This window comes from Gigantopelta aegis, chromosome 3 (genome assembly GCF_016097555.1).
Source record: "Gigantopelta aegis isolate Gae_Host chromosome 3, Gae_host_genome, whole genome shotgun sequence".
NCBI classification, from domain to species: domain Eukaryota; kingdom Metazoa; phylum Mollusca; class Gastropoda; order Neomphalida; family Peltospiridae; genus Gigantopelta; species Gigantopelta aegis.
The window spans coordinates 45711718-45735563 of record NC_054701.1 but is presented as its reverse complement, the minus strand read 5'-3'; the positions used below and the strand labels follow the sequence as shown (position 1 = coordinate 45735563).

Here is a 23846-nt window from a genome sequence, read left to right as displayed (position 1 = left end):
GCTTTCAACACATCTAGGTCTCTATTCCTTCTCCGATCGACAGCCACATTCGCAATCTCTTTGTTTTTTAGTCCTTGTTTCATTAAGTCCTCTTGTTTTTTGCTCCAGGCTTCCATAATTTCAGGGATTTTTCCTCCGCACTGTACAAGTTTAGTGTATTTAGTATAGTATCCTGACGGCTGGGTTTCTATCAAATCAGTTGACTTACATTTCACTTGAACTGACAATGCACATGCCAGTTGTTTAGCACCTCTTCTCTGAAGTTCATAATTTATGAAGCCGACACTGCGCTCAGCTGTTAGATTGTGTATGGGTGCTTTCTCCAGCTTTTCACTGTCCATGCGTTCGAGGGCATATTCTGATGCTTCATTATGACCTACACCAAATCCAAACATATCTCCTTTCTGATGCTTGAACCCTTGAGCGAGCTTCGGCAGAATCATTGAGAGAACGTTTTTCACTTCTTCTCTCATTCCATTGATGGTTGATTCTAAAGCTTTACAGATGTCGTCATCGTATCGTGTCTGATTGAATCGTTCTAGAGATATAAATTTGAATGCTGGTGAATTCACATTCATGAGGTCAGATGGATCTGCACTGATCATAACATCATATAGTTGTTTGAAGGCAGGTATCAGTTTCACGTATGTCGTTCTACTGGAAGTGGTTAGCGAGAGGAATGGTTCTACTAGATGTAGTCCCACTAGTGCTCCTGCACAGTATAAAACTTTTAAAAAGTCAAGATCTATAAAGCATCTGACTATGCAGGCAAGCTGGTTCGTGACGTGTTCGAATTTTTCTAGAAATGATGATACATCATCCATGAATAAACAAATTCCATTAGAATAAGTTTATGCTAGGAAATACTGTGGTTCGGATGTATCATAGAATTGGCCATATTGGATTTTCGCCATATTGGATGCTTCTACAGTATTTCCGACCACATATTCTGATTCAGCACCCTGGAAAACCTATAAAACGACGTATGACAACCATATTATTATATTATATTGATAATTCATACCAGAAAATGGTCGATTTTTACTGCCATGTTGGAGTTTCCGCCATATTGGATTTTCGAAGATTACTTCTGAGCCCATATTTAGACTCAGCACCATCGAAAACCTATATAAGGACGCATCATAAGCCAATATTATCATATTATAAAAGCTCAAAATTAAGAAAATAAGAAAATGGGGGGAAATTTTGGTGGCGAATGTTCAGGGGCCATGTACGGGGGTTACTGGGGTCGGGGAGCAAAATTTCATTTTTTTATTTTTTTTGTACTAGATTCTCCATATTTTGAGCTGGGGTTTATGTGGAAAGGCGCAAAAATTTAAAATAACAACCCCCCCTAACCATATGAATCAAAAGTATGATCTATAAATATATATATATATGAATACTACAACCCCTCTCCCAAAGTATTAACTGAAGAAAGTTGAACCTTTCATGGCTTATTTTCAGTATATTAAAGGGATGATTTTACAACACCTATTTTTTTCACACAAAATTATAGTACCGGTACAGAAAGAAAGAAATTTATTACCTACGAGGTACAGCATAACGAGGGTCATATTTATTGTATGATTTCCCTCGTATGTCATAACTAAATCGTATGTCCTCCTGACATTGTCGTTTAACAATTGGCTGTTGTAAGAGTACATTTCTTTCTGATTGGCTGACATGACATTCCGCAGATACTACTTTCTTCATTAATACATTTTTATTTCGAGTGTAAGCTGATCACATGCCGTAATGACAAATACATGTTTTTAATTAATTTAATAAAACATTAATTGATTATTTATGATAAGTTGTATTATATTACGATGTTGTTGTTGTGACACATCAAACACTTAATTATGAATATAACGTTCACAACTGTTAGAAATCTATACTAAGGTCGACGAGTCACTTTTCGCACCCTTGTTTTGGCTTCATACATAATAAATGTTGCATATGTTACCGTAATTTCACTTGAAAGCCATATTTAGTAAAAGGTACAATGTTTTAATCACAAGAATTTCTTCAAACACATTCAGGTGCGTTAATAATGTCAACAAAAATAAAAATTCAATAGCAATTTTGCACTGGAATTTTTCCAGCATTCATAAAATGGAAACGTCGTGTACCCAATTTATAGTTATTGTAAGGAGATGCAAAGTGATGTCATTGGAATACTGACGTCATTCAAATTCAAAACTAATTATTTCAATTACTGTGTATTTGTTTGCTTTTTAGTATACACATGCTTTACAATTTACAGCTGTTGATACATGTGTACTCTTTACTTATGGGCGTATAAATATCACGTAACTTTAGAACAGGTTCTGATTTGGTTTTCAAGACATCAATGAACAAACATTACTCCACCATTAAGGAAACATTAGTTTGTAAACAATGACTGGAATGTTCATTTAGCAAGACAGTTCTACGGTAATAAACAGAATATTACATTCGTGTCCATGACAGACGATGTTTACGGCACTCATGCCTAAATTATCACATAATGATAATAAATATGATAATTTAGGCACTCGTGTCGTAAACATCATCTGTCATGGACACTCATATAATATCCTGTGTTTTATTTAACGACACACTCAACACATTTTGTTTACGGTTATATGGTGTCAGACATATGGTTAAGGACCATACAGATATTAAGAGAGCAAACCCACTGTCGCCACTTCATGGGCTACACTTTTCGATTAGCAGCAAAGGATCTTTTATATGCACCATCCCACAGACAGGGTAGTACATACCATGGCCTTTTATAGTCGTGGTGCATTGGCTGGAACGAGAAATAGCGCAATGGGGCCATCGACGGGGATTGATCTCACACTGACCGCACATCGAGCGAGCGCTGTACCACTGGGCTACGTCCCACCCCAGTACCGGTATAGGTACAGTACTTAGTTTTACCCTCTAAAAATAGCCTGGAGCTTGTCTCCATAATCATACTCTCTAAAAATAGCCTGGAGCTTGTCTCCATAATAATACCCTCTAAAAATAGCCTGGAGCTTGTCTCCATAATCATACCTTCTAAAAATAGCCTGGAGCTTGTCTCCATAATCATACCCTCTAAAAATAGCCTGGAGCTTGTCTCCATAATCATACCCTCTAAAAATAGCCTGGAGCTTGTCTCCATAATCATACCCTTTAAAAATAGCCTGGAGCTTGTCTCCATAATCATACCTACAGGCTGGTAGGTACTGGGTTCGGATCCCAGTCGAGGCATGGGATTTTTAATCCAGATACCGACTCCAAACCCTGAGTGAGTTGTCCGCAAGGCTTAATGGGTAGGTGTAAACCACTTGCACCAACCAGTGATCCATAACTGGTTCAACAAAGGCCATGGTTTGTGCTATCCTGCCTGTGGGAAGTGCAAATAATTTCCCTTGCTGCTAATCGGAAAGAGTAGCCCATGTAGTGGTGACAACGGGTTTCCTCTCAAAATCTGTGTGGTCCGTAACCATATGTCTAACGCCATATAACCGTAAATAAATTGTGTTGGGTGCGTCGTTAAATAAAACATTTCTTTCCATAATCATACCCTCTAAAAAATAGCCAGGAGCTTTTCTCCATAATCATACCATCTGAAAATAGCCTAGAGCTTGTCTCCATAATCATACCCTCTAAAAATAGCCTGGAGCTTGTCTCCATAATCATACCCTCTAAAAATAGCCTGGAGCTTATCTCTATAATCCAATCTGATTAAAATTAGCTCTACCGGTCTACCAGTAGATCTAAGAGCATTGCGTGGACTCCCATGTTCAGGTGACATTTCATCTATAAATATCGACCAATTACACTTCGCCTTTTATAGCGTTATTTGGGAGCATACAAATTCTAAAAATATTGGGTGAGACTATTTATGCAATAGACGAACTTGTTGGTCTATTCCAACATTAAAAAAACAGGGGGAAAAGTGCAGTAATAAACTCTGGATTGTGTACTAGTATAAACAGATTTTATGGCTATACCATCATGGGTGTTTTTTTTGTCTTGAAACGAATTGTATATAAACGTTTATATTGAAATTAGTTTCCGGCATACTTCGTAATTCACCCGAATCATTTCGTATACCCTCGGCATAATCCCGAATGTTTCCAAATTCTTTTCAAATCACTGGCATGAATTTGCAAGTACAGTTTGATTGGTCGAATGAAAGGTCAACTGGACATGAGCTCCATCGGGGTGCTGTTAGATCCACAGGTAACAGTACTTAACCAGTGGAGCTAATTTTAATTAGATTGCTCCATAATCATACCCTCTAAAAATAGCCTGGAGCTTGTCTCCATAATCATACCCTCTAAAAATAGCCTGGAGCTTATCTCCATAATCATACCCTCTAAAAATAGCCTGGAGCTTATCTCCATAATCATACCCTCTAAAAATAGCCTGGAGCTTATCTCCATAATCATACCCTCTAAAAAATAGCCTGGAGTTTGTCTCCATAATTATACCCTCCAAAAATAGCCTGGAGCTTGTCTCCTTAATCATACCATCTAAAAATAGCCTGGAGCTTGTCTCCTTAATCATACCATCTAAAAATAGCCTGGAGTTTGTCTCCATAATTATACCCTCCAAAAATAGCCTGGAGCTTGTCTCCTTAATCATACCATCTAAAAATAGCCTAGAGCTTGTCTCCATAATCATACCCTCTAAAAATAGCCTGGAGTTTGTCTCCATAATCATACCCTCTAAAAAATAGCCTGGAGTTTGTCTCCATAATTATACCCTCCAAAAATAGCCTGGAGCTTGTCTCCTTAATCATACCATCTAAAAATAGCCCGGAGCTTGTCTGCATAACCATTATCAAAGATCATAATACAAAATATTATGTGTTTATTTGTTTATTGGCTGAATTGACCACGGCTTAATTTAAGATTACCACCCCAAAATAGGGCAATTGGGCAACCCAAATATAAATAAAATGACACACAAATAGATACAGATGCAAATTAAATAATATACTGAAAATTGCAAATATGTGAAAATTAAGTTTGCTGAAATTGAGCAACAGTGCACACTGGAACCAGATATACACATGTCACAAATATGCAATAAATCATAAATGAAAATTTAGCATAATCCATTTCAAATAAAATCCAAATCAATAAATAAAGGAAGGAAATGTTTTATTTAACGATGCACTCAACACATTTTATTTACAGTTGTATTGCGTCAGACATATGGTTACGGATCACACAGATATTGAGAGAGGAAACCCATTGTCGCCACTTCATGAGCTACTGTTTTCAATTAGCAGCAAGGGATCTTTTATATGCACCATCCCAGACAGGATAGCACATACTATGGCTTTTGATATACCAGTCATGGTGCACTGACTGGAGTGAGAAATGGGCCCTTTGACGGGGATTGATCCCAGGTCGACCGTGCATCAGTGAAGACTTTACCACTGGGCTACATCCCGCCCCATAATCAATAAATAAACGGTACTGTTGTTGAGCGAGAAACTGCCCTTTCGTTATATAGTAAATATGATTAAACACTCTCATCCTCTTAATATAAAACAACACTCCAAAATGCCTTGTAGGCTGACTGAGAAACTACATGGAATTGGCTTCTTTTTGTTTTTGTTTTTTTCTTTTTTTTGGTACATGTACATCATAAATAAACAAATCTACACAAATTCTATAAACATTCCACTACTAATAAACCCAATCTATTTTCAGATAACAATTCTACTTCCAGGTTAAAAAACCAGAGAAAAAACTTGGTGAGCAAAAACTCTGGAAAACCTTTGGAATATATATATTTATATAAATGAATAAATCATGAAAACGTGGCTGTTACTGGTTCAGACGCAAGCTAGAATGAACTCTGTACACATGTGCTTCTCCTTGCATAGACATTTTGCACATGCAGCCTGATTTTGCTCATGAATATTCATAACCACTCTTAAACGTGTACAAACCTAACAAACATATTTTTCCTGCTTTACTGTGTACTGCAGGAAAATGCCATTATAAAAAAAAAGTATCTAATGTCTGCAACTTTCAGTATTGTCTAGATTTAATCATGCGAGTGATCACACATCCAGCCAAGATGATTTTCGTTTTGAACAGTCTGTATACAGCATACTGATCACACATCCAGCCAAGACGATTTCGTTTTGAACAGTCTTCATACAGCACACTGATCACACATCCAGCCAAGACGATTTCGTTTTGGACAATCTTCATACAGCACACTGATCACACATCCAGCCAAGACGATTTTGTTTTGAACAGTTCATACAGCACACTGATCACACATCCAGCCAAGACGATTTCGTTTTGGACAATCTTCATACAGCACACTGATCACACATCCAGCCAAGATGATTTCGTTTTGAACAGTCTTCATACAGCACACTGATCACACATCCAGCCAAGACGATTTCGTTTTGAACAGTCTTCATACAGCACACTGATCACACATCCATTTGTGACGATTTCATTTTGAACAGTCTTCATACAGCACACTGATCACACATCCATTCGTGAAGATTTTGTTTTGAACAGTCTTCATACAGCACACTGATTACACATCCATTCGTGAAGATTTTGTTTCGAACAGTCTTCATACAGCACACTGATCACACATCCATTCGTGACGATTTCATTTTGAACAGTCTTCATACAGCACACTGATCACACATCCATTCGTGACGATTTCGTTTTGAACAGTCTGCATACAGCACACTGATCACACATCCTTTCGTGACGATTTTGTTTTGAACAGTCTTCATACAGCACACTGATCACACATCCATTCATGACGATTTCGTTTTGAACAGTCTTCATACAGCACACTGATCACACATCCATTTGTGACGATTTCGTTTTGAACAGTCTTCATACAGCACATCAGAACATCCAATCTGAAAATATAAAATAACACACCAGCAGCAAAACGGCAAACAATTTAAACATAGAGGGTTATAGGGTGGGAGGGTTTCATTTGTAAATACACGACCAACACTTGAAAAGTTTTACTTTTAAAACTTTAAATAACTAATGTACTCATATCTCAATATGATGTCACTTATAATAATGTGATGTAACGTCACAATTGACAATATAATTGACACCACACAAACCCAAATACATTTGTTATTTCAAGCCTCTGAATATACATCTATTACAATAACTAAGAGAGTCAATAAAACAATTTAATTGGCAAATAGTTATATTGTTGTTACTTTGATAACTTCATTTAATAGAAAGATTAAATCTTATTACTTTTCAGAGGTACATGTACATGTGTTTTTGAGTTATGGAATTGGCATTTGCAGCATCACAAACACTAAGGATGTATGGAAATATAGGCCCAAACAATAAAGTATAAGTGATGTCTGATTTCAGTTATCAATAAACGGATGAAATAGTGAAACATACATACATACATACATACATACATACATATATATTGATTTACTAGTGTTGGTATAAAGTGCTCCTACTGGCAGTAGCTAGTGGAAATTTCCCTATTAGCTCAGTTGGTAGAGCGCTGGACTCTCGGTACAAGAGTCCATTGTTTCAATCTCCTCAGTGGAGATACTTTTTTTGTTATATTCACAGTTAATGGATGGGGATATAGCCCAGTGGTAGAGCTCTCGCCTTAGGCTGTGATGAGTCACAGGATTGACCACCATCAATAGATGATGAGTCACAGGATTGACCACCATCAATAGATGATGAGTCACAGGATTGACCACCATCAATAGATGAGTCACAGGATTGATCACAATCAATAGATGATGAGTCACAGGATTGACCACCATCAATAGATGATGAGTCACAGGATTGACCACCATCAATAGATGATGAGTCATAGGATTGATCACTAGCAATAGATGATGAGTCATAGGATTGATCAACAGCAATAGATGATGAGTCATAGGATTGATCAACAGCAATAGATGATGAGTCACAGGATTGATCAACAGCAATAGATATGAGTCACAGGATTGACCACCATCAATAGATGATGAGTCACAGGATTGACCACCATCAATAGATGATGAGTCACAGGATTGACCACCATCAATAGATGATGAGTCACAGGATTGACCACCATCAATAGATGATGAGTCACAGGATTGACCACCATCAATAGATGATGAGTCACAGGATTGACCACCATCAATAGATGATGATTCATAAGATTGATCACCAGCAATAGATGATGAGTCATAGGATTGATCACCAGCAATAGATCATGAGTCGCAGGATTGATCACCAGCAATAGATCATGAGTCATAGGATTGATCACCAGCAATAGATCATGAGTCACAAGATGATCACCAGCAATAGATCATGAGTCATATGATTGATCACTATCAATAGATCATGAGTCACATGATTGATCACCGGCAATAGATCATGAGTCATATGATTGATCACCAGCAATAGATCTCGAGTCACAGGATTGATCACCGGCAATAGATCATGAGTCATATGATTGATCACCAGCAATAGATCATGAGTCATATGATTGATCACCAGCAATAGATCTTGAGTCATAGGATTGATCACCAGCAATAGATCACGAGTCATAGGATTGATCACCAGCAATAGATCATGAGTCACATGATTGATTACCAGCAATAGATCACGAGTCAGAGGATTGATCACCAGCAATAGATCATGAGTTACATGATTGATCACCAGCAGTAGATCATGAGTCATAGGATTGATCACCAGTAATAGTGCGACGACCCAGGAAAACTGGGTGTCTGGTAAATGGTCAATTAACTAATGAAGGCAAAAGATCACCAACAAATGTTCATCTTCATCAATGTTGATTAATAACTAATAGATTTTAACAGGTTAGCAACTTGTTGAATATATATGTATATGTCTCCTTTAGTAATTAAATAATCAATAATAGCTATATACTAACACTAAATTATTCCAGGGCTAAATAACTAACAATATATTCTACTCAGCGTACTCAGGTGATACCTAATTAATTAACGAACTCGATACACTGAGTCTAAAAAAAATACAGATGGAGGATTTATAAACAAATCCTCCAACGCTTCACTGGAAAAATACTATAGTTTACAAACAATATCTCAAGTTCTTTATGTCAAAATACTAGTGCACTCGCACCCACTTCACTGGTACAAAACAAAACAAACAATATCCAATTGTTTGCCTAATCAGTGTACATGCACAAGCCTCATGTGTTCACACACTATTCTTGTAATTGAACTGTCACATAAATCAGGGCCGTAGCTAGGATTTTTTGTTGGGGGGGGGGGGGGGGGGCAACTGAGTAGTTAATAGTCTAAAACACCTTGAACAGTTACAAAGAGAATGCTCTTTATGTTTCTATAATGCTTTCCGGATTTTTTGCCCCCCTGCTAGCTACGGCCCTGTAAATATCCACAATACCCAGGACCTACACCTTTATGTGCTGGATATTGCTTATAACTCTATTCCCAAACTTCATGCATAGTCAAAACCTATTTCTATTTCTTAACAAGTTTCGTTTCATGGCCTAAAAATGAGTCTGGTCCTTATTTATTACACTAAAACATCTGCTAAATCTGTATTGCCAATTACTACACCAATCCACCTAATGGGACGAAATACTGACAACAACCCAACTGATTATATTATGACGTGATTATGACCACACTACCTATGACGCGATTGACCAGACTAACAAACATTGGCTGGATTGTTATTTATACCTCCGCCACATTCTACGTTTGGCGTAATTCTGCTATTGCTGGATTTCCAGCCGCTCATGTAATTTACACTGTACAATTCCGCCGATCCCGTCAATGGTTGGAACTGCAGAATTATTCTGCCCTTTATTGGATAAATTGCCAATAACGCTAAAATTAACTCTTTAAAATAATAAATATATTATTTTAGCTAACTATACTTAATTTTACATATTTTATAACTTTTATAAGACATTTCTCGTTCTTTAAAAACACATAAATACATAATCAGCTAAAAATAGCACTTTACTTTTGCAAGGTGAATGTCGTCTGCAAAACAGCTGTTTATGACAGGAAGTATTTCAGAACGAGGCTTTGGCACCATTTTCGTATAACATAGCCTACATGTTACGAGCTACTATTGCTAATCTTCAATCTTATTTCCACTTGGAAACTGATAACATCTGTTATATGGTAATAAATATCTCCATTAATGCTAAACAAATCTAATGATATGTCGTATGAATTGTGAATAATTCAACTTGCCATTAAAATAAGTGTAAACAAGAATGTAAACAAACGTTCTTGTTTGATTCTATTAAAAGTGCATTATCTTCCAATACGAACGTCAACAATAATGCAGATATTATTTATAAAATACACCACTGGTAATGTCACACATTACCAAATCCTTACGTCAGATCATGAGTCACAGGGTTGATCACCAGCAATAGATCTTGAGTCATAGGATTGATCACCAGCATTGGGCAGCAATAGATCATGAGTCACAGGATTGATCACCAATAGATCATGAGTCATAGGATTGATCGCCATCAATAGATCATGAGTCATAGGATTGATCGCCATCAATAGATCATGAGTCATATGATTGATCGCCATCAATAGATCATGAGTCATAGGATTGATCGCCATCAATAGATCATGAGTCATAGGATTGATCACCATCAATAGATCATGAGTCACAGGATTGATCACCAATAGATCATGAGTCACAGGATTGATCGTCATCAATAGATCATGAGTCACAGGATTGATCGCCATCAATAGATCATGAGTCATATGATTGATCGCCATCAATAGATCATGAGTCATAGTATTGATCGCCATCAATAGATCATGAGTCACAGGATTGATCACCAATAGATCATGAGTGATAGGATTGATCACCAATAGATCATGAGTGATAGGATTGATCGCCAGCAATAGATCCAAGTTTCTCCCAATCTGAACCAAAAAGTTAATGTTTGTTTTGTTTAACTAGAGCACACTGATTAATTAATTAATTAATCATTGCCAAACGTTTTGATAAGTCTGGCATGTAGTCTTCAGAGAAAGAAAGGAAGGAAATGTTTTATTTAACGACACACTCAATATATTTTATTCATGGTTATATGGTGTCAGACATAAGGTTTAGGATCGCACAGACATTGGGACAGGAAACCCACTGTCGCCACTTCATGGGCTACTCTTTCAATTAACAGCAAGGGATCTTTTATATGCACCATCCCACAAACAGGATAGTACATACCACAGCCTTTGTTACACCAGTTGTGGAGCATTGGCCAGAACGAGAAATAGTCCAATGGGCCCACCGATGGTAATCGATCCTAGATCAATCGTGCATCAGTCGAGCGCTGTACCACTGAGCTACGTCCCGCCCCAGTCTCGGTCTTCAGAGAAAACTATCTTCTATATGCACTTCACTACACGATGGAAAGCAGTTATGATGGCCTTTGTTATACCAGTTGTGGGACACTGGTTGGGATGGGAAAAAAAGCAATCGGAGAATGGTTCCACTGAAGGTGTTCAACCCTATGATCAAAGCACATCTTTCCCTGCCACTGGTAATACATGGAGATTATTATGTGTATGAGCTTGTGTGTCATATTGGTTTTATGTGTCGGGCGTCTTGCATTGCCCATATTATTTATCCGGCAAACACTGTTTCTCTTGACAGAATATGATGACGAATAAAGCAAAGTCATATCCTGCTACTAGCAGGTTATCATTTTTGACGTCACTCCTATGATGTCACACACATAGCTACATTACAAAATCACTCGTTCAGGCTGAATGACAAATTCCGCTCGGTAGAGCCTCACAGAATTTCCCATTCTTACCTTCACAGGCAGATATCCGACGTCATTAACTAGTTATTCTCTATTTATTGCTGGGGTTTTTTTTAATGAATAATGAAGACCATGTCAAAACATTTCAAATGTAACTAGGAGATGATGGAATGACATAATTTTAATAAGCAATTACAATATTTCAAATGTACATAGATGGGACTGGAGAAGGCACATCATGTTATGACATCGCTTTCCCAAAATAACATCATTGTTTACAGTTACAGTGAGACCTTGATAATCCAGACTCCAGTAGTCCAGAAACCCCGTCTTACGGACACCCTTCATACAAAACAAACTCTCCACTATATAAATGTATTCATTAATCCGGATATTCAGCTTCCGGAACCAGACTACCATTATCCAAAACAATTTGTAAGAAATAAAGACAAGTTGCTTCACTTGACCGGACGTAACTTCTTCCAACAGATCATTTAATTAGAAAAATGTGTGACTTGTTCCGAGTTCCTTCAACCATGGCCAGTAAGCAGCAGTAGCCACAACAATGGCCACTAAACACCAGTAGACAACTAACGTGTCGAATGTTAGGTCTCACACTTTTGAGTATATTGATTCTTTGTTCGATAGTTTTCCTTCATCATGGGAATGACATGGTTCACTGATCTAGCATACCGTTTCATTAATGTGTTAATTGCCTTTATAAAATATAATTAATAAAATTAAGACCAAATGTCATTGGTAAAACATAACTATATTATTTATACACTAATCCCAAGAAATAAAAATGTCACAAAAGTACAGCCTTTAAATTGAAAGAAAAATGTTGATACACATAAATTTTTAAATTCTAAAAACAGTGGAGAAATTACTTTTAAATTTGAATTGTTTTCTTAAAATATACATGTAGAATTATTTTTCATCAACAGATCAATTCAATGTTTTTGGAATATAATGCATATAATTTTTTTATATACAAATCTGTATTTGTTGCTCTCTTTTTTATTGGTTTGCCAATTCAAGGGAAATAAGTCTTCAGATATGATTCAGTATTATGTAAATTTGTTAAACTGGACACTTTAAGGAAAAACCACACCGTCCGGATTATCAAGATCTCACTGTATTACATTGTACATGTGTGCTTCATATGTTTTTTTATACGCCCATCTATGATGGGTCATATTATGGTATGGTGTTGTCCATCCATCCGTCTGTTAACTTTTTCTTGTCCAGACCATATCTTGCATACAGATGTATACAGGACCATCAAACCTCACATGTAGGAACAACTTGGGATGGTGGTGCGTCGCATACAATTACTAGGTCACTATAATACAAATATCAAATAATTTGTCTGTATTCACATAATTAGAATTGAATCGTACCCGTAACATATTCATTAATATCTATGGTTTTCTATCAAACTTCTCATAGACGATTCCAGCCAGTGCACCACAACTGGTATATAAAAGGCTGTGGTATGTACTACCTTGTCTGGGATGGTGCATATAAAAGATCTCTTGCTGCTAATTGAAAAGAGTAGCCCATGAAGTGGCAACAGCGGGTTTCCTCTCAATATCTGTGTGGTCCTTAACCATATGTCTGACACCATATAACCGTAAATAAAATGTGTTGAGTGCGTCGTTAAATAAAACATTTCCTTCCTTCCTTCCTGATAGATGTATCATGTACCTCACTGGTACTCTTGTTTTATTAACTCTGTTGTGTTGAACTATGTGGATAATAAAGATTTGTATGTTATATAAAGAGAACTGATGATAACTATGTCTGGCTTTGTGTTTGTATTTTGCATTAATATTAGTAAACAGTGTCATACAATACTGCTGCATTCATTTGACATTTCGTGCTTGTGAATTTACAAGTTCCAAACTGTAAGCATGACTTCACCAAGTGGAGAGCGTTCAGGCGATTATAGACAATTTGCACGGTCACTCCAGTCTCACACACACACCAACTCATGTGAATGTTTTGTCTTTGTTCCGCCATTTTTTCACCGGTCACTCCAGTCTCACACACACCCCAACTCATGTGAATGTTTTGTCTTTGTTCCGCCATTTTTTCACAAGTTGTGAAGATTGAGACAGAAAATCTTACCCTAGTTCACAAATTGAGTTCACAGATTATTTTTGCCAAATGAACGCTCCTCACAACTTGTGAATTGGAAAATACAATATGCATAACTTCTGATGAACACAGCATTAATAATATCGGAGCAGACAATTTCACCAAATGATCAATTAAACTTCAAAAATTGCAGAAACCCAGTCATTTTGTAATAAAACATCAATTATTACATGAAATTATTTTGCCAAATTAAAATAGAATTTGCTGATTATTTTTGAAATTTGCAATTGGTGAATTTGGCGAGTGCCTGAGCTAGCCCTGAATATGGCGAAGTGAGCTTGTAACTTCAGTTTTGTTATCTGTTTTTCAGCACATTGGGATATTTCTCGCTCCAGCCAGTGCTGTGGTATATGTTATCCTGTCTGTGAGATGGTGCATATAAAAGATCCCTTGCTGCTAATCGAAAAAAAGAGTAGCCCATGAAGTGGTGACAGCAGGTTTCCTCTCTCAATATCTGTATGGACCTTAACCATATGTCCGACGCCATATAACCGTAAATAAATATGTGTTGAGTGTGTCGTTAAATAAAACATTTCCTTCTTCTTCCTGTTTTCCAGGTGCTGGGCTTGCTACAGTTGTCATATCGTTTCTCTTCACCACATACTACATCATCATCATCACATGGTCGGTCTTCTACCTCTTCAACACCTTCCAAGCAGAGTTGCCGTGGACAACGTGTCATGTTGACTGGAGTTCCACTTTGTGTTGCGATGGCATCACCAATATATCTGTAACTGATGGCAGTGGACCAATGATGTACATGACCAGGAATATCTCCCACACAGAGCACAACACCACCACTGTTACCACGGTGATGGGTCAAGTTGCAGACGTGTCCTGTCCCAATCACACGAGGTCACCAACGGAAGATTTTTATCTGTAAGATGTAAAATAGAGCGAGAAAACCTGAGTGATTATTGATTTATATTTATATGATTACTTTATTGTTAATGTGGTATTTCATGGAATTACAGTGTTCAAGATTAACAGTATCCCAGTATCCCGATATTCCGAGGATACCAGAATTTAATTTTGGATACCAGACTTCAATAACCCAGTATCCCACCGGGATACCATATAATGTTTTTTGTTTTTTTTTAATCCTGCATTTTAATTTTTTCGCAGAAACCATGAAAGTCGTCATTTACTGGTGAAGTTAAGTAACAGTATTTTCAAGCTCGTACCCAGTCTAATGCTATGCCATAGCAATATCTACCCCAACTCATACCCAGTCTAATGCTACACTGGAGCAATAGCAGTGTAGCAATAGACTGGGAACTGCTAAGTGGGATACTGCCGAAAATTTTTAATCTCGAACACTGAATTGGATGATGATAATGATTGTGATGATGGTATGATGATTATGATGATGATATGATAATGATAATGATCATGGCTGTAGCTAGGACTTGTTTGGGTTTTGTGTGGGTTTTTTGGGGGGACAGATGAATTCTTGGAACAAATGAGCATGGAAGGTGCAAGACATTAATTAGGTGCAAGTCAGGGGGCATGTCCCCCAGGAAAGTTTTCAATCTAGAGGTTCTGAAATACCATTTTGCAGCCATTGTAGGGAGGTTACATACTTAAAACATCAATCTCAATAACCAGTAATTATTTTGAGGGGCAACTACTGCCCCCTGCTGGCTACTTCCCTGATGATGATGATGATGATGATGATAATAGTGATGATTTTGTTCTTATTTCAATTGAGTTACTTTTTTTTAGCATTGACAGTAGCATCAACAGTATCAAACTGTGTTTTTATGTTACGTTGATTAAATTGGAACTAAATAGGCGAGGCATGTATATTTACACCTAAAATCATTGTTTGATTACTGGTAGTAGCTATTAGGTGTCAGCGCGGGATTTAGCTCAGTTTTTGCTCGAGGTGCTTACATCGTAGGATCAAACCACCTCAGTGGATCCATTCAGCTGATTTGTGTTTTTTTTTCGTTCCAACCAGTGCACCACAACTGGACAAAGGCCATGGTATGTGCTTTCCTGTCTGTCGGAAAGTGCATATAAAAGATCCCTTGCTGCTTTAGGAAAAATGTAGCGGGTTTCCTCTGATGATTACGAGTCAGAATTATCAAATGTTTGACATCCAATAGCCGATGATTAATTAATCAATGTGCTCCAGTGGTGTTGCTAAACAAAACACAAACAAACTATTAGGTATCAGACACATTGTCCAGGTAACACTTGGTGTAGAATGTCAGAGAATATATCCCTGGGAATTTGGCTGTAAAATACACTACTTGAAAGAAAACAGCAATTATAAATTAGAAATAAATAAAACCAGCAGTCATAGACCCTGGAGTGTTTAAAATGTTGTTGGTGTTCACAACGCATACATTGGTATGTGTAATGTTTAATTGACAGCACAGCTTGATCTGTCACTCACAGCACACCACGAATGTAGGTGTAACAATACACCTTGATCAGAGTCTTGATACCACAATGTGTCATTGCACAGGAGGAGGAAATGATTTAATGTGCATGTTCAGCACAAACTGCTATAGTGCACCCCTGTATTTGGCACAAGTTCTGATGTGGGCCAGTTCCTTTGTCCAATACAGGAGGAGAATTGGGAAGGAAAAAGAAGGGGCTCTCAAACTGACAAGCACAAACTGCTATAGTGCACCCCTGTATTTGGCACAAGTTCTGATGTGGGCCAGTTCCTTTGTCCAATACAGGAGGAGAGTTGGGAAGGAAAAAGAAGGGGCTCTCAAACTGACAAGCACAAACTGCTATAGTGCACCCCTGTATTTGGCACAAGTTCTGATGTGGGCCAGTTCCTTTGTCCAATACAGGAGGAGAGTTGGGAAGGAAAAAGAAGGGGCTCTCAAACTGACAAGCACAAACTGCTATAGTGCACACCTGTATTTGGCACAAGTTCTGATGTGGGCCAGTTCCTTTGTCCAATACAGGAGGAGAGTTGGGAAGGAAAAAGAAGGGGCTCTCAAACTGACAAGCACAAGGGAACACAGATAACCTGATCCACAGACTAGCAGAGAACACAAGGGATTTTTGGTGGAGCAGAATTTGAAATGGGTCCCTTTAGGGAGCTGAGCCAAAGAAGAAACTGTGTGTGCTTAAATTTCATAAGGTGATTTGGCACATAATTTGGAATGGTTTGATCTAATTGAAAATGTCAGATTTAATTGATTTTTTATATTAGTTGGGTAAGAGCTGTAGGAGCCTGGTCATTGCACACTGGTTGAAACACTTTTGGACTTTTACCATAGACAGGACAGTACACTCCATCGTCTTTGATATATATGTAACAGCTAACAATTTCATCGCCAACAACACCAAAGAATGGGACAACGACTCGCTGTAAGGGGTTGAGAGGTTTTTTATTCTGGCGAGTAAGGGGTTGAGAGGTTTTTTATTCTGGTAGTGGTTCAAGTTACGACAAAACATCAAATCGTGGGAAAACAAATAAAAACACCCTGAAAGGATCAAATACAACATTAACAATATCACTTCCTAACACGACCTAATTCATAAAAATACATTATTCCACATACTAATTGTTATGCAGCACAATATTACATTCAATACCTTAATGTACTATTTCATTTCACTTACACCTTTGACAGACAGTTACAGTCATCAATAAACATCTAGATTTGATCTAATCCTAGTACACATTGAAATAATACATATCTATAACAGTATACAAAATTTCCATATATACAACATTACATAAATACAACTCACCCGTTCAAGAAACCAGGTGACCGATACATGTAACTTGAAACCATCAACCCACGAACTCCTTAAATAAAATACACATGTATAAAATATAATTACCTGATTAAAATATACCACTTTAAATCAATATTCAGAAAGGCATTAACAATATAAATACACTAACATTAATTTTATCATTGTACCGCTAACTCGATACCCTAACCTATAAACGCTAGTTGAGCACAAAATTAGTACCAACAAATGTATTATAAACTACAACAAGCATAACATTAACAAATGATATATTCATACCTCCACAACTACAACAAATTACTCAGTACGTATTATCAAGAATTACCTACGTAATTCTTTCCTGTACAGCTTAATAAACTTACAGTATGTCTTTGTGTAACTATACGAATTATGTACATATAACTATGAGAAATAAAATGTTCCAACACTAACCTCTCCGACAATTCCGTCCACAACCCCACAATCATGCTGAATTATGCTAGACTGAAATGACAGCGAAACCAAACCACGTGCTGTGTAGCCCAAGTTGCACGTACAACCACTGTTCGGAAGTTATAATGCTTGGCAGACAACTACTACATATAATATCTTTTGACAAACATTTAAAAAACTAGATACATTAAAAATAAAACCTCCTGCTACATATACTGTTGTAGAGCTCTGTCAGTGTTTCTTGTGATCTTTCAGCGAGCGAGTTCTTGGCAGGACGTCTGGAATAGAGAAGCAGGGTGTAGTCCGATGATAACTCAAGTCAATGTTTCTTGTGATCTTTCAGCGAGCGAGTTCTTGGCAGGACGTCTGGAATAGAGAAACAGGGTGTAGTTGGATGGTAACTCAAGTCAGTGTTTCTTGTGATCTTTCTGTGAGCGAGTTCTAGGCAGGACATCTGGAATAGACAAGCAGGGTGTAGTCAGATGGTAACTCAAGTCAATGTTTCTTGTGATCTTTCAGTGAGTGAGTTCTTGGCAGGACGTCTGGAATAGAGAAGCAGGGTGTAGTTGGATGGTAACTCAAGTCAATGTTTCTTGTGATCTTTCAGCGAGCGAGTTCTAGGTAGGACATCTGGAATAGACAAGCAGGGTGTAGTCAGATGGTAACTCAAGTCAATGTTTCTTGTGATCTTTCAGTGAGCGAGTTCTTGGCAGGACGTCTGGAATAGAGAAGCAGGGTGTAATTAAATCAGATGGTAACTCAAGTCAGTGTTTCTTGTGATCTTTCAGCGAGCGAGTTCTAGGTAGGACATCTGGAATAGAGGAGCAGGGTGTGATCAAATGGGAGCTGGCGCTCATTCTTCTCCTGTGTTGGATTATCGTATATTTCTGTATATGGAAAGGACCCAAGTCAACAGGGAAGGTGAGATTCTCAGGGACAGATACATGATTTAATTTTTTTTGGAGGGTTGCAACTACAAAAGGGTAGTTGTCAGGATATGAAGCCTTGAAGTAATTAAGTTGTGTGCTGCACTCTGGACCTGCCACTGGAATTATGATAGATTTTACCGTACAATGATTGTAATATATTCAATGAAAATATATAATGAAAATACTAGTATTGGGCGAGTTAGTAATTTCTATAGACATTACCTGTCCTCAAACAAGTGCACCTCCCCCCCACGCAAGTGGTCTGGTCCGAACATCCCAACAGCCAATGGGATGGCCTAAATTCTTCTACTGTATACTGCTCTCTAGTTCCGGTCACATGACTGTAACTTCCTTCTTTTTCTCTTCGCGAAAGGGTCTGGACGTCTTTTGTTTGGCTCTGTTTTGGAGTCAACTTTTTTTTATAAGACCTTTGGTTTTGTATTCGTGTTGGGTGAAATGTTTTTCACCTTATATTTCGTTAGCTTCGTATAGCTTCGTATGTTCTTCGCGTATTCGCTTGACTTTCAAGCGTTATTACATGAAATGTTGTTATATTGCCGGTTGTCGTGTCGGACGCCATTTGCAAAATGGCGTCTGTATTGACTGGCTTGGTGTTAGGTGGAATGTTTTTTTTTTTTTTTCCACCTTATTCGTTACCTTTCGTATGTTTCGCGTATTTCGCTTGACTTGCCAAGTGTTAATTACATGAAATGTTATTATATTGCCGGTTGTCGTGTCGGACGCCATTTGCAAAATGGCGTCTTTGTTGACCGACTTTGTGTTTGTGTCATGGTTTTTTTTTTTTCTTTCTTTCACAGATTGAAAACTTATTATTATCATGTCAGATGTTAATGTTCAGCGTCAGGTACGAGCGTGCCTACGCTGTAAGAAGTTCACTGCAGGCGGCGACCCTCATGAATTATGTCCGGGTTGCCGTGTTCCTTGTAGCCTCTCTTCGAGATGCGACCTGTGTTCGGGCCTGTCTACTGTCGAGTTCGCGGCTTACTTGAAGGTGCTGTCGGCGAGAGCCAAGAAAGTGGAATCTTCGCCGTCAATTGCGGACTCCATAGCAGATGTATTACGTTCGATGCTACCTACTATGCTGAAAGAGACTATGGCGTCAATGGCGGCCTTACCACAACCGGCGGGTTTGGGACCAGGTCCGGTTCAAGTCCCCTCTTCGGGGGGTGCGGCTCCAGGATGCAAGACTTCAGATGACAGGCCTGCAGTTACTACGCAGCCCTCGGACAAGCCGACTCAATCAGTTAGGCGTTCCACGGCCTCCAAGGATCACCGATCTTCAAAGTCATCTTCGGCGCAGCGGAGCCGGGAACGGAGCCGGGCTCGTAGCCGTTCCCCACGACCTGCACGTCTCCCTACGGGTTCCGTGGATCGGCAGCGCAGACCTTCTATTGACGCTTCAGAGGGTTCTCGACGGGACCGTCCACGGTCCGGTTCACCAGTGAATTCTGTTTCGGCGGATCGATTAGCCTGTGCTCGAGTGCTTCGAGACTTTGGAGATGCAGCGCCTACAGCGGTTTCCGTCATTGATGAGACTGAATCTTCTGATCATATGAATATGAGGGATTGCTTGGCGGCAGTCTATGACATGTTGCCGTCCTTGCCACATCCACCAACGCCGTCCAAGAAGGGACCGACACCGATGATAGCGACTGATGTCCCTCCGGAAGATGTGGTGATCCGTTCCTTGGCTGCCGGTACACTCGTATCCGAGGTGGCGACGGATTTAGACCGCACTTTTAAAGACACAGCGTCTTTCGTCGCCTTCCCGACTTGGGGTCACCGTATGTATCCGGTATTTGACATGACCTTTACAGATGTAGCTCCGTCCTTGGATGAAGACGTTCACCGTCTTGGGAAGTCGTCAACCGTGGATTTGACAGACAAACAAGTACAAGCCATGGATACTGCCCAGAGACGTTGCTTGTTTGTATTATCTTACTTGGACGTTTTCCCTTGCGGCGATGGCCACCCAGGCAAAAGATGCACGGTGCTACGCGCTATTTCAGCAATCAGCGCAGATGCTAGCTTTCCTGACGTCTTCGGTGACTTCGATGTCCTCGATGTTAATGCAATATCGTCGCCAGGCTTATTTAAAGAAATCCACTTTGGATTTTCAGCATAAGAAGGAGCTGTTAGCTCAACCGTGGTCAGCAACTAAGCTTTTTGCAGGCAAAATTTCTGAGGTGGTGAAGGCCAATGATAAGGACCAACAGTCGACAGCAACTGTCAAAGCGTTGCAACTTATTTCAACATTGGAATCTACAAAGCGGAAGTCTACATTCACACCACACAACCACCATCTAAACGCTGGAGAGGTTCCTTTCGAGGTCAACCTTCTCGAAGGTTTCCGGTCAGGACGACCATCCGGTCCGCCAGCTCGGACCCAGGGGAAGCCTGGTCGACGTTGACGCCAGCCAACAGATCGTGGGGACTGCTCAGATTGCTTCAACCTACGCCTGCCCCTGATTTTGAACCAGAACAACGATTCGGTTTTTGACGCTTCCGGTGTGTACCACACCGGTCGAAAGATCCATGGTCGGAAGTCGACTTCGCCGTTATTGGCGAAACTGGCAGACACTTTGCCAAGATCCGTTTGTCACGTCGATCTTGAAGACAGGGTATCGTCTGCAATTGTCTGCCATCCCTCCATTGACCACTTCACCTCGAGAACCGCGGCATTCCGTTGCGCAAATCAAGGTTCTACAGGAGTCCGTCAACAAGCTGGTGGAGAAGGGAGCCGTTCGCAGCATTTCGGAAGTACAATTAACACCCGGATTTTACTCGGACATCTTTCTCGTACCAAAGAAAGATTCTCCAGAGCTGCGAATGATTCACAAACGACCACTTGGCGGTCTTCAACGACCGCTATCTGTCTCCTCCTCCGACCTTCAAGATGTTAACGTTGCGAGATATCATAGCCGTGATCAGACCGGGGGATTGGCTTGCCTCGCTAGATCTCAAGGACGCCTACCTGCACGTTCCGATGCATGCCGATTTCCATCACTACCTACGGTTTGTGCTACAGGGTCGGCATTACGAATGGAAAGTCCTGCCCTTTGGGATATCCATAGCGCCATGGCTGTTCACCAGAATCACGACTCCGATGTCACGCTTCCTGCATCGCAGAGGTATATCCTTTTACCCATACCTCGACGATTGCCTGATGAGGTGTCACAGCAAGACAGGGCTGACCTGCACATGTTGGCCTTCATCATGGACTTTCTCAAGCAGCTGGGTTGGATTATCAACATCGAGAAATCTCGACTGGCTCCCACACAGTCTCTACAGTTCATAGGCGCTTGGCTTCGACCCGACCTGGGCCTCGTTCAAGTTCCCTTAGACCGTTGGGAGAAGATCCAGACCATGATTGTCATAGCCCTCACCGCTCCAATGACCTTCCGCGGTTGGCAGTCTCTCCTGGGTCTCCTCACTTCTGCCCAGGATTTGACACTCAGAGGTCGTCTCCAGTTGCGGCGCTTGCAGATGTTTCTCAACCCGTTTGTTCGTTTCAAACAATCCGGACTTGATCATCTCACTTCCAGACGATCTACGCTCCAGCCTGCAGTGGTGGCAGCTCCGATCGAACGTCTTAGAAGGTGTCTCTATGCGGGCCTTCATAGCCACTCATCACCTATTCGTCGACGCGTCACTGGAAGGTTGGGGAGCCCATCTAAGCAACCAGACTACTTCAGGGCTGTGGTCTCCCGTCGAACTCGGACTCCATCCACATCAACCTGTTAGAGTTGTTGGCAGTCTACTACGCTATCCTTCATTGGCGACAGATGTTGACGGAAGCCTCTCTCATGGTGGCCACAGACAGTACGACCGCGGCGGCTTACATCAATCGTCAGGGCGGAACTCACTCCAGCAGTCTGCTGCAGTTGACTTATCGTCTCTACAAGCTGGTCGACGAAATTCCGTTGCAACTTCGGGCTCGTCATATTCCAGGGGTTTGCAATGTACTAGCCGACACTTTGTCCCGGCCGTCGTCTCCACAGCCACGGAGTGGATGCTCCATCCGGAAGCGTTTCGATGGGTGTGCGACAGACTTTGGACACCAAACATCGATCTTTTCGCCACACGATTCAACCATCAGCTGAGGGTTTACGTGTCTCCGGTGCCGGATCCCGAAGCTCTGGATCTCGACGCATTGGCCATCAGCTGGGAACACGATGACGCGTACGCTTTTCCTCCACCAATCCTCCTTCCAAGGGTGCTTCAGAGGTTTCAGCTGTACCATTGTCGTCGCCTGTTGCTCATTGCTCCCGATGTGGCCATCCAGGATGTGGTATCCAGATCTAATACGTCTTGCCGATCCACATCCTTTACCGCTGCCAGACTGGGATCATCTGTTGCTGCATCCCACGTCAAGACTGTACCATCCACGTCCCGCAGTTGTTCCAACTGCACGCGTGGACTTTATCTCCAAGAGTTTGAGGAAGAAAGGTTTTTCTTCACAGTCTACCGGCGGCCATTTTGAAAGCGCACAGATCATCTACTACTGCGGCTTACAACAACGTCAGATGGCTTTGCTTTCACCGATGGTGTGTTAGAAAAAAGATCAAACCTCAGACGATACAGATACCTCGTCTTGCTGATTTTTTGCTATATCTGCGGACCACTTTACGATTGAAGGGGTCTACCATCGCTGGGTACGTTTCGGTCATCGCTACTGTTCGTGATGTAACTACTGGAACGAAGTATCGGGTATTCCTGAGATCCATAAAATGATCAAAGGTTTTCGCCTTGAAGATCAAGTACACCGGTTTCGGCCACCAAGAT

The 23846-nt window shown here is 40.0% G+C and overlaps 1 protein-coding gene across 2 annotated transcripts in view; it reads left to right on the top strand.

The window, feature by feature from the left end:
• LOC121368116 (sodium- and chloride-dependent GABA transporter ine-like) overlaps positions 1 to 23846 on the top strand; it is an 89699-nt gene that overhangs the window by 7880 nt on the left and 57973 nt on the right. For both annotated transcript variants that reach the window (XM_041492689.1, XM_041492688.1), the window contains exons 3-4: positions 14505 to 14826; positions 18900 to 19032. In XM_041492689.1, the coding sequence (XP_041348623.1) occupies positions 14505 to 14826; positions 18900 to 19032 (455 nt within the window). The remainder of the gene's footprint in view (positions 1 to 14504; positions 14827 to 18899; positions 19033 to 23846) is intronic.